The following is a 12,829-nucleotide window of genomic DNA, read 5'->3' as shown; positions in this document are numbered from 1 at the left end:
TTTTCTCCACACTTAGAAAGTAATCTGCACATTTATTTCTTCTACCGAAGTGCAAGACCGTGCATTTTTCAACATTGAATTTCATTTGCCACTTCCTTGCCCATTCTCCTAATCTGTCTTTCGGCAGTCTTCCTATTCCCTCAACACTACCTGCCCCCCCCCCCCCCCCACCGATCTTCGTATCATCTGCAAAAATTACAACAAAGCCATCTATTCCATCATCTAAGTCATTGATATGCAGCATAAAGAGAAGTGATCCCAACACCGACCCCTGCGGAACATCACTGGCAGCCAATCAGAAAAGAATCCTTTTATTCCCACTCGCTGCCTCCTACCTATCAGCCAATGCTCTAACTATGCCAGTAACTTTCCTGTAATACCATGGGCTCGTAACTTGGTAAGCAGCCTCAAGCGTGGCACCTTATCAAAGGCATTCTGAAAGTCCAAATATACAACATCCACTGTATCCCTTTATATATCCTACTTGTAACCTGCTCAAAGAATTCCAACAGGTTTATCAGGCAAGATCTTCCCTTAAGCAAACCATGCTGACTTGGTCCTGTCTTGTCTTGTGTAATCCAAGTACTCCATCACCTCATTCTTAACAATTGACTGTAACATCTTCCCAAACACTGCTAACTGGTCAACAAGGCTAACTGGTCTATAATTTCCTTTCTGCTGCCTCCCTCCCTTCTTAAAGATTAGAGTGACATTTGCAATTTTCTAATTCTTTGGCACCATGCCAGAGTACAATAATTCTTGAAAGATCATTTCTAATAACTCCACAATCTCTCCTGCTAACTCTTTCAGAACCTGAGGGTGCAGTTCATCTGGTCCAGGTCACTTCTGTACCTTTAGATCTTTCAGCTTTGTGAGCACCTTCTCCCTTGTAGAAGTAACTGCACCCACTTCTCTTCCCTCACACCTTCAACATCTGGCACAGTGCTAGTGTCATCCCCAGTGAAGACTGATGCAAAAAACTCATTTAGCTCATCTGCCACCCCCGTCCCCCATTATTATTTCTCCAGCCTCATTTTCTCGTGATCCTTTCTCCACTCTCATCTGTTTTATATTTTATACACTTGAAAAACTCTCTATCCACCTTGATATTGTTTGCGAGCTTGTTTTCATATTCATCTTTTCACTCCTAATGATGCTTTTAGTTGCTTTCTGTAGGTTTTTAAAAGGTTCCCAATCCTCTATCTTCCTGCTATTTTTTGCTTTGTTGCTTGCCCTCTCTTTAGCTTTGACTTCCTTTGTCAGCCACAGTTCTACTATCTTGCCATTTGAGTATTTCTATGTTTTTGGAATACATCTATCTAGCACCTTCATCACTTCCCCCAGAAACTCACACCATTGCTGTTCGACTCTCATCCCTGCCAGCATCTCCTTCCAAATTACTTTGGTGAACTTTGGTTGGACATCCCTGACCCTGGCAACACACTGTCTGGGTGTCACATTCAAATCCACAGAATTTCCTGTCTGTTACTCTGACTATTAAGATCTCATTTTTTTTCTTCTTTTTCTGTTTTTTTTCCCACATTGTTATACCTAGTTTTCTTGTCTTGTACACATTATATTTGTATCATGTATGATTTTGGGAGACTTAATTCTCTTGTACCTATTGTTTATATATCCATCTATGTTAACTTTCAATTTTGTAATCCAATAATTATGTATCAATATTTGTTATCTTAATATGTTGATATTAATAAAAAGATTGAAAAAGAAAGAAAGTCCTCTACCACTTCCACTCCCCTCTTCCCCTTCCACACCACGGACCTTTGCTCAGAACCAGCAACCCAGTCTCCATGGCATTTCCCTGGGAGGTCATCCCCCACAACAGTGTACTTATTCTTGATGGGAATGGCCATAGGGGCGCTCTTCACATTCCTTCTCCTGACTATCTTGAATCACAAATCACGTCACTGCAACATGGGCTCCCATTTTCCTCATTGCCTTTGGAAAACTTAGATACTTTCACTGCAGGTTATGGATATGGTGGCATCGGTTAGTCTCGCGAGACCATGGATCTGCGACTGGAATGGTTTCCACAGCTCAGGCCCGGGCAGGGTTGTATGGAAGACCAGCAGTTACCCATGCAGCAAGTCTCCCCTCTCCACGACACCGATGTGCCTGAAGGGAAGACCAAAGGCCGATACAGCTTGGCACCGGTGTCGTTGCAGGAGTTGCCAGAGTGAGGTTGAAGGTTATGGATATAAATCATGAGTAACTGACAGCCAAGGACTGATCATGGAGCGCTCGCCAGCAAGGGAGGAGGGATGGGAAAGGGGCTGTTTTGCTGTTGGTTTATTGTTGTTGCTTTTGTTGTCCCGCTGAACGCTGTGGGCATGCAATGTTGACACCAGAATGTGTGACGACATTTCAACTTCAAACTTAATTGACATTAAACCATGCATGAATACAGCCAAGTGAAAGCTTCACTTCAGGGCCAAGCTCCAAAACCGAGCCACACACAACACAAGCCACATATCAGATGGCAAGCAGATACAAGATATCAGTAAAATACAGTCACACGAAAAATATAGTCCAAAACCCTGAGTCCATGAATGTTGCAGCAGTGCGCAGTCGAACACAATGCATCTTGTCTTCTACTGAACGAACACTAGAGGGAAGCACTTTCACCAGCACCGACGCTGCAGCAGACCAGCCCTGGTGGAGCGCAGTGACCCCACACCTCTCTCCTGGGTGGCTGTAAACAGGCGACACTGCAGCTCGAGGCCTGATCCTCGCTACGACTGAGCTCACACAGCTCCCCTGCTGTCTGTCCACCAATAAATCAGTGAATCAGACTTGTGGGCTGCCTGCAGCACATCCTGAGGTTGTGTTGATGTTAATGCTAACAACTCATTTCACTGTGTGTTTTGATCTGCATGTGATTCTTTTTAAATGTATTATTTACTGAGATACAGGATGGAATTGGTGCCACCCAGAAACCCCTGATTTAACCCTGGCCTAATCAATTTACAATGACCAACTAACCTACCATCCTTAGATGGAGGGAGAAAGCTGCAGTGCCCAGACAGAACCCACACATTCGACGGGGAGAAGATTCCTCGCAGGTGACGTCAGGATTGAATGCCAACAGCCCAAAATGTAATAGTGTAGCAAAAACTTGAGAATTTGTAAATTTATATAAAGTCGCAAAGAATTGGAAGGGTTTGCACAACATCCTTTTCCCTGGGTTTGGGTGTCAGCCTTCTTCCCCCCGAGAATGGTCTGGACATTGAACGAGGAAGTGGTTGAGGCAGATACATTAACAGCATTTAAAAGGCACTTGGACAGGTACATGGATGGGAAGTGCTTGCTGAGATATGGGCCAAACACCAGAGAATGGGACTAACGTTGATGAGAACCTTGCCAGAGGGCCTGTTTCCATGTTGAACAGCTCCATAGATCAGTTCACAAACAGCGGACCGTCTTCAGGGAGAGATTCTGTGGCTGTTGTAAATGTGAAGACATCAATATAAAATACTGATATAAATCCGACCTGTTACCCTACTCCACCATCAATCGAACCCTTCCCGCCTATGGAGTCCATAATCCTCGATTTTCCTTTCATGCCTGATTACGAAGCTTGTCATAGCCGGGGGTGGCAGTGGGGAGAAGCTCCCACTACCTATAAAGTGCTCCAAATGGCGTGCGACTCTAACAGCCTCTGACAACGAAGTCCAACTCTTGGCCTTCACGTGTGGCTTAGCTACTAGGTCCAGCGGAACCGTTTCTACTGACGGGAGAGAAGGGGCAAAGGTGGACCACTGGCGCCTCAAAATCAGTTGCTTTGGGCAGGTGGGGCTTGTCAGACTTGGCCTAGGAGAAGGAAACCTCCGCTGCCTTGTGACCATAGCCTACCACGGGAAAGGCTGCGTGAGTAAACCGCGAGGAAGAAACCCAGAGCTGGGGTCCTTAAGGCAGTTTGAAGTTGTTTACAACTTCATTCTGGCAACCTCTGCGAGACTATGGTGTTAAGCTGTATCGGCGCTTGCTCTTCCCTCGGACGACATCAGTGACGTGGAGGGGGAAACCCGCTGCATGGGCAACAGCCGGTTCTTCAAGTCTTCCCACCCAGACTTGTGCCCTGGAGAGGACACAGCCCACCAGAGGGGCAAACCCATCATCCCCTAGGATCGATGGCTGTCTACTACATGCGCCTATCCAAGAGTCTTGTAAATTTCCCCAATGTATCAAAGTCCAAAGTAAATTTATTATCAAAGTACATATATGTCACCACATACAACCTTGAGATTCAGTTTCTTGTGCGCATACTCAATAAATCTATAAACAATAACCATCACAGAATCAATGAAAGACCACTCATTTGGGGCATTTAACCAGACTGCAGATGACAGCAAATACAAACAGAAGAAATAATAATAATAAATTACTAAGCGATAAATATCAAGAAATTCAGATAAAGAGTCCTTGAAAGCGAGTCCATAGGTTGTGGGAACATTTCCATGATGGGGCGAGTGAAGTTATCCTCTCTGGTTCAGGAGCCTGATGACTGAGGGGCAATAACCGTTTCTGAACCTGGTGGTGTGAGTTCTGAGGCTCCTGTGCCTTCTTCCTGATAGCAGCAGTGAGAAGAGAGCATCTCCTGGGAGATGGGGATCCCTGATGACGGATGCTGTTTTCGTGCGACAGCGCACCATGCAGATGAGCTCAATTAACCCCGACCACCATCCCTGGCAGAGCACTCCACGCTTAGTGCTCTCCTTGTAAAATAAAAACCTCTGAAATTGTCTAAACCTTCCTCCTATTACTTTAAAATTATGCCCCCTGGCTTTTAGGCACTCCCACCCTGGGGGAAAAGGGCACCTCTATCAATTCACTTCTCATCCTCATTCACTCTAAAGGAAAAATCCCGAGCTCACTCAACCTTTTCTCATGACATGCTCTAATTCAGGCAGCAGCCTGGTGAATCACCTCTGCACCCTCTCTAAATTCCACATCCTTCCTATAATGAGGGGGTATCTCTGATAACTTTTCCTCTATTTACTCCTTGTCCAGACCCAAAACCCAGGCAAATATTTAACACTCCACCAAAGTGTTAGAGTTGAGTTGTTCACCGATATTGACAATCCATTTGCAAATGTTTTGTCACCATACGAGGAAACATCATATTTCCAACTCCACCAATATGTTTTAAAAACACATTTTCTCACTGATGTTTCTCAGAGTCCTGACGAAGGGTCTCGGCCCAAAACACTGACTGCTCATTTCCATGGATGCTGCCCGACCTGCTGAGTTCCTCCAGCGTGTTGTACGTGTTGCTTTCTCAGAGTGTGCTGTGTCCATAAGACCATGACATATAGGAGCAGAATTAAGCCATTTGGCCCATCAACTTTGCTCTGCCATTCAATCATGGCTGATCCAATTCCCTCTCAGCCCTTGTCTCCTGCCTTCTCCCCTTATCCCTTCATGCCCTGACCAAGAATCTACCAACCTCTATCTTAAATATACCCAATGACTTGGCCTCCATAGCTGTGCCTGGCAACAAATTCCACCACTCTCTGGCTAACGAAACAGCTCCTTACCTCCGTCCCTCTATTCTGAAGCTGTGTTCTCTGGTTCTAGACTCCCCCACCCATACAAAACATCCCCTCTATTGAGGCCTTTCAACATTCAATAGGTTTCAATAGGATCCCCCTCCCCGCCCCCCATTCTTCTGGACTCCAGTCAGCAGATCCCCGGAGCCATCAAATGTTCCTGGAACCTTGCTCGGCATGGCTTTCATGAAGCAGTTGCCACATTTACTACATTGCGTGCTGACTACTCTTCAAAAGTACCTCAGTGGTTGTAAAGTGCTTTGGGATACCCTGAGGCTGTCGATAAACTACGACTGCTCTGCTGCATTCTGAAAGCTGCTAAGAATGTACCTATTAAAGTCCCACTCCAGATTCACATTGTACGCAGTAGGGTAATTGTACTCATAATTATCTCACACACATTTAGGCTGCTGCTGTTTGAAATGTTTCTTTTGCTTGCTTCCTTTGTGCGCTTCTCCGTTTCACAGTCTATCATAGTTTACCACCGGCTAACATCACCAGCTCAAGATCTGTCGCCAACTTTCATGCAACGAAGGTCACATTCACGGATGCACCTGCTGCTGAGTCCACATTACCAACGACTGGTGGACTCACAAAGGAGAAGGGAGCACACCAGCAGCTCCACTCCGATGGGATTTTAAGGGCTCCTGCATGTCACTGAAGTCCACCATGGACAGTCCCAAGCTTTACTGAGAGAGGAGAAGGGTTGGACATGGAGCCAGCAACCCCATTCCATAAAATCTCAGGGCTATGGATACGTCAACAGAAGCTCCAAAGACACATTCCATGAGGGAGAAAGAATTTTAAGAATATGGGCTACACTTGGGACATCTTGAAAGACGGGCCTACGACAGAGGACTCTGGTGAGCTGCTCTCAGTTTCCTATGTGCCAGTAGGGATGATGGGCTAAGGAGCAGTGGTATGACACTAAAGACCCTTGCAAACTTGGACAGATGTACTGTGGAGAGCATTGTGATTGACTGCAATTTTAAATATTTCCACTGGACTGCTGCTACACACCAACAAAGTTTACATTACATAAGTCAGAGGTAATGATCCAGATTCTGATTAATCTTAAATTCAGGCACAGGGGTGGAGATACGTCTCTACCAAAGGAGGTGTAGGCTGGTGCTGTCCTCCGCTAGCCTGCCGATCACCCTCAGGCAAGGTGTAGCACCTAAATAGTCCCACCCCCCCACCCGATCAGGGTCACGTGAAGTCGTGGGAGCAGGTGGTGCGTGGTAGTATGAGCCACTGGTGTATATCACAAGTCCTGGTGATGCGACCACCGACGCCAGGCAGACAGTCTCTGAAGAGTATTGACAATGGCCGGGGTCACCGGTCCTGTAAAGACACGGCCCAGAAGAAGGCAATAGCAAGCCACTTCTGCAGAAAAATTTGCCAAGAACAATCATAGTCGTGGACAGACCATTATTACCTGCATTATATGACGATGAGGCACAGGATTTCTTTTATTATTTGGAGCCAACAACCCTTCCAGCCCAACAAGCCAGTGCTGCCAATTACACACTTCTCTAATTAACTTACTAACCCGCGTGTCTTTGGACTGTGGGAGGAAACCAGAGCACCCGGAGAAAACCCATGCAGTCACCGGGAGAGCGTACATCAGTGGCAGGAACTGAGCCTGGGTCACTGACACTCACTGCTACACCATATTCTTCAGATTAAAGGTTCAATGACTTCCATTTATAGACTGCAGTTAATGTAACAAGAATCTCCTCAGCTTCTTCACAACAGGAATTGTTAAAACAAAAGCTGTGCGTGTGGGCGTAAAACTCAGATCGCAGGGATACTGGGTAGGTATGATTCCTATTCCGTAGAGACAAGAGTGGTTTTAACTAGGCAAATGGGGCCTAGTTATGGGGCGTATGGGGCAAATGGGGCCAGGGTGAACCTATTGTTTAAGCAGGAAACAGCTCAGTACTGTATAGAACTGTGGGACTCTGTGTGAGAAAAAGAAGCCATGGTAAAGGCTGAGTGGGTGCAACTATCTGATCATCGCTCATTGGCAAACTCCTGCACAGTAAACAAAATGACACAAGCTTATATAAGTTTACACCTGCAGGTATGATAAACACAAGAGATTCTGGAGATGCTGGAATTTCAGGATAACACACACCAAATGCTGTTGGAACTCTGCAGGTCAGGCAGCATCTATGGAGAGGAGTAAACAGTTGACATTTCAGACTGAGACCCTTTATCAGCATTGATCAGGTCCCGAAGAAGGGTCTCAGCTGAAAATGTCGATTCTTTATTCCTTTCCATAGATGCTGCCTGACCTACAGCTATGCACTGTGAGGACATTCACACAAACACAGACACACACACACACATATGCATCCATATGCTCACACACAAGCGCACGCCCACACACTCAAACACATGCACGCAGAAGCACACACACTCATGACCCATGTTATAGCAGACAGCTTAGATCTCTGTACACAGTACAGGCCAAAGAGTGCTGTGGCCACCGAGAATTGGCTTTAACTACAGGAAACTCTCCTTGGAGACCCAGCAAGCACGATAACAACTTCACACCCACGTTGGTAATGTTGCAAAGAAACATTGCAGAGCTTTATTCCTGCTTAACACAACACAGTGCGAACCCAGCAAATGGAAAGCCACACAGCTTTCCATTACCACACCCCTCACCGGGCCGACGCTAACACACAGGGATTACAGTACTGTGCCACAAGCAGGTAAGTGGACCAGATGCAAGTCACGTCCTGCACTCGAGCTTTACACGCTGCCCCACTGCTGATGAACTTGGGGAGTGGGTGTTCATGAAGCGCAAGGCGTCTCAAAACTAGAGGCTGGCAGCTACCATCCCGAAACGCAGATGGACAAGACATTCTAGCCTTCAGATCACAGCAGCTTGCTCCCCTGAGTACACCACTCACACACACACACGCGCACACACACACACGATACAAGCATGTCTGCCTGTGATTTACAGTGTGCACTGCAACCCAGGCTCTCTCACATCACCTCCTCTGTCCACACAGTTAGCCACCCCACACCCTGCACGTTTGTCCGGAGATGCTGCCCAGTCTCTGACCTCACTCTGCTCAGGATGACCAGCTATCCCTAACCCAACACAACTCACCCATGGGTGCTCACCCCCTACATCCCCTTAAAGACTGGGTGCCTGCCTTCTGCACCCCCCCTGGGTAACCACCCAAACCCAGCCCCCCACTTACCCCACATTCAGGGCGGGGTGACAGCCTATCCCAAAGTTGGTCCTGCCCCACCCATGCCCTCTTCTCCCTGGGAATGGCTGTTCCATTCAGGTTCTACTCCCCCTGGAAGGATGCCCCTCCATCCTCAACCCTCCCTCCCACCCACACCCTCAGGCAGAGTGCACACCACTCCACAGCCGAATGTCAACTGAATTCAACCACTCTCTCTATCCAGGATGGTTCTCCCACCCCCCTCATCCCTACCCGCTACCTCCCAGCAGGGGCATCCACCTATCCACACACTCAGTCCGGGGCACCCTCACATTCCCACCCTTCAGACCGGGTGACCACCCACCCATCTCCACTCCCGAATGGTGTACGCACCCCCACTCTCAGGGCCAGGGTGCCCACCCATCTCCTCCCTCAGGGCTGGCTGATCGCCCATCCATCCACCATTGAGGCTGGGTACTCAGCCACTCATCGTCACTCTCAGAGAAGTGCACCCACCCAACCACACTCACCAAGATGGTTGCCCCACCCAACTTACACATCCTCCCTTAGCAAAGTTCCCATCCCTCAGCTCTCCTCACCCACCACAGCGATTTCCCAGCTGAAACACCAACACACCCCAATACCAACACAACCAACCCAACCTGGGCAGGTTGGAGGGAGGAGTTGGCAGTGGGTGGGAGAGGCATATGGGAAGTCAGAGGGGGGGAGGGGGGAGAGGGGGAGGAGAGGGGGGAGGGGGAGAGGGGAGGAGAGGGGGGAGGGGGAGAGGGGAGGAGAGGGGGAGAGGGGAGGAGAGGGGGAGGGGGAGAGGGGGGAGGGGGAGAGGGGGGAGGGGGAGAGGGGGGAGGGGGAGAGGGGGAGAGGGGAGAGGGGGGAGGGGGAGAGGGGGAGAGGGGGGAGGGGGAGAGGGGGAGAGGGGGGAGGGGGAGAGGGGGAGAGGGGGGAGGGGGAGAGGGGGGAGGGGGAGAGGGGGGAGGGGGAGAGGGGGGAGGGGGAGAGGGGGAGAGGGGGGAGGGGGGAGAGGGGGAGAGGGGGGAGGGGGAGAGGGGGAGAGGGGAGGAAAGGGGGAGGGGGAGAGTGGAGTGGTAGCGGAGGGAGTGGGAGAGGAGGGGGAAGGAGGTGGGGAGGGGTAGGAGACGGGAGGAGCGTAGGGGGTAGTGGAGGGGAGGGTGAAGGGGAGAGGGGAGAGCACCCACTCATACACCAACATCACTCCTACCCACCTGTTCTTTTGCGGACCGGCCTCTTCTTGCCGCTGCAGAAACGGACCTTGGAGAAGACGCCGAGACCATGCCTCTCGCACAGCGACTTCTTGGCCTTGCTAGGGCTGCTCCGTCGCTTGGCGGCCGACACCCGGTCCGCGTTGTTCTCCCTCGCCTGCCGCTTCTGCCGGATCAGAGAGCTGGCGAGAGCCGCAGCCATGGCCCGGGCGGCAGCTCAGTGAAGCCGGCGGGGCTTCCAAACTTGCGGGAGGCGAGGAGGAAGGAAGGAGGGAGGGGAGATGCAGAGACGAGGCTCGCCGCAGCCGCTGTCCCTCCGATCAGGAGCAGCGGCAGGGAGCGGGCACCCGATCCCAGCGCGGTGGGTTCATTCCCCAGCCCCGCTCTGCACCCCCCGTCCTTCACCCCTAGGGCTTCACTTCACGGACCAGGGGGCAGACAGAAAGAACGAGTCGGGCAGAATCGGCACGGGTGTCTCGACTGGCCCTCGCCCAGTTCTAGGTGAGCGTCCGCACCGACTCCAGGTCCATCCACGGAGGTGCGCGGTGTCTACAGATCTCCTCGGGGTGCGTCCTGACTGCAGTCGCCGGCGCCGTGCACGGGAGAAAGGGGAAGCCTCCCCCGGGTCATCCTCTGCTCCGGGACCGTGCAACTCCGTCCGTCCCTCCGAAGGAAAGGTTTTCTTGTGCGTCCGGGGGGGGGGGGGGTCGGTGGGCGGTGACCCCGCCTGGACCTTGTAGGATTTGGGTTGAGGTGGGGCTGACACCGCCTGGATCTCGTTGGGTTGGGGTTGACTCGGCTGGGATGCGTTGACTTCCACTGGACTGGACCGGTAAGATCTCCCAACTTTCTTCCCTTTCTGCTGCAGTCCGGAAATCTGAGCTCCTCCACCGCCGGGGGTGACAGGAGAGAGAACGCAGAACAGATGCAGGGGGTAGGCAGATAGTGTAGTTCCTAGAAAATCCCGGTTCCTCCTCCCGAGGTTTCTCCTTCAGTGGTGGGCTCGATGGAAGGGCTCCAAAGGCGGGCGTTTGGACAGGAAAGGGTGCCCAGGTCTCCGCTCCGGTCCCTGTCGCTTCTTGCAGCTCTCCCGATCTACTACGCAATTATACGTGAGTGAGTTTCGGATGAAGCCTCTTTGATCCGAGTAAGGCAGCGAGAGAGGAACTGCGGCGGTGCCTACCGAGAGCCCTGTCCCACTCCCAGCGTTGTTCACCCCCGCCCCCTCCTGCCACGCTCGCACAACACACCCCCCGCACGCACACCGAGCCGAGACCGGCAGCGAGAGAGCGAATGTGCTCAGGTACGGACTGACACCCATCTATAAACAGTAAAACTCCCCTTGCAGAGTCACGTACGCCGACATTTCGACACCAAAACAGTCGCAGATCGGACGTACAATCGCCAAAACGCCTCCCAGTAATCCCAGTAATCCTTAAACTGTGTACCGCAGGGCGCTCGACCTCTGATGTACCAGAGGCGGACACCCTCAGCCGCTCGGTCAGCGCAGGAGCTGAATTAATAAATCGTCCGACTGAAATGTTAACTTTCTCTCTAGCGCGGACTAACGCCAGCATTTTGAGATCCATTTTTATCCCCATTCCGACTCCCCTTTTGAAAGTGCAGAGATAATTTTAATGTCAGACCTAAATTAATAGTCAAGCATCCGACTGAGCGCTTGAAAATATCGGCCGAGTTCTCATCTGTCGACAAGAGCCCGCAGCGATGAACAGCTAGATGAAGTGTGTTAGTTGAGGTAGAAATCTGGGACAAGGCAGAAACTGGTATAAGAGCCGGGGGGCGGGGGGGGGGGGGGGTGTCGAAGATGAGAGAGACGAAGAACCGTCCACGGGGAATAGAGACGACAGACAGTAAGGTTTATGTAGCCCTTTCGTCGCCGAGTCATCCGCACAAGTACCTAGAGTAATACAGTACGAAAACAGGCCCTTCGGCCCTACTGGTCCGTGCTGACCGCACCATCTCACTTGCTAGTCGGAATTGCTTGCGTTCGGCGCGGGTTTCCCCGGGGTGTACCAGTTTCTCCTACAGTCTGAAACCGTACAGGTTAGTAAGTCAATCAGTCATTGTAACTTTTCCTGTCATTAGGCTAGGGTTAAATAGGCGGGTTACTGGGCTGACAAAACTAGTCCCTTCTGCCCACACAATTTTCCATGTCCTTCCAATTTCTGCATTCATGTCTAAACATCACTTAAAAATGGGCCATGGTCCTGCAACATCCACAAACTCCTCTTAAATGTTGAAATCCACCCGAATCCACCACTCGTGCAGGCAGCTGGTTCCACACTCTCAACACCCTGTGAGTGAATAAGTTTTCCCTCATGTTGCCCTTAAAGATTTCACCTTTCACCCCTAACCTCTAGTTCTAGTCTCAACCAACCACAATAAAAAGAGCCTGCTTGATTTGATCCTGTCTGTAACCCCTCATAATTATGCATACATCTACCAGTTCTCCCTTCCTGCTGAGGTCCAGGGAACAAGGCCCTAATCTATGCAACCTTTCCCTATAACTCAGCTCCTCCAGACCCACCAACGCAATAGCAAATTATTTACAGCAGCATCACAGGCACACAGCATCAGGTAAGCAGTATTCACAAAAAAAGCATAAATTAAACACAAATTTTTACTTTTTTTTACAAGAAAGCACAATTAGAACCAAAAAAGTATATTTTAATGTGAAGTGTTGCTGAACTGTAGTGATAAGGGTTGTGTTGGTGTTTCAGTGATTGAATGGTTAAAGTGAAGCAGCAGATCCTGAACCTGCATTTTCAGGTTTCTGAACCTTATTTTTGTTTTTTTTTTGTTC

At 50.1% G+C, this 12,829-nt stretch overlaps 1 protein-coding gene across 1 annotated transcript in view; it reads right to left on the bottom strand.

The window, feature by feature from the left end:
• Positions 1 to 11,377, bottom strand: part of fgf12a (fibroblast growth factor 12a) — a 168,485-nt gene extending 157,108 nt beyond the window's left edge. The window contains exon 1 of the mRNA XM_059991971.1: positions 10,009 to 11,377. Coding sequence (XP_059847954.1) covers positions 10,009 to 10,207 — 199 coding nt within the window. The 5' untranslated portion in view covers positions 10,208 to 11,377. The remainder of the gene's footprint in view (positions 1 to 10,008) is intronic.
• Positions 11,378 to 12,829: the final 1,452 nt, after the last annotated feature.

This window comes from Hypanus sabinus, chromosome 2 (genome assembly GCF_030144855.1).
Source record: "Hypanus sabinus isolate sHypSab1 chromosome 2, sHypSab1.hap1, whole genome shotgun sequence".
Lineage (NCBI taxonomy): Eukaryota > Metazoa > Chordata > Chondrichthyes > Myliobatiformes > Dasyatidae > Hypanus > Hypanus sabinus.
Note: the sequence above shows the minus strand (reverse complement) of the source record. Positions and strands in the feature narration are given on the sequence as shown.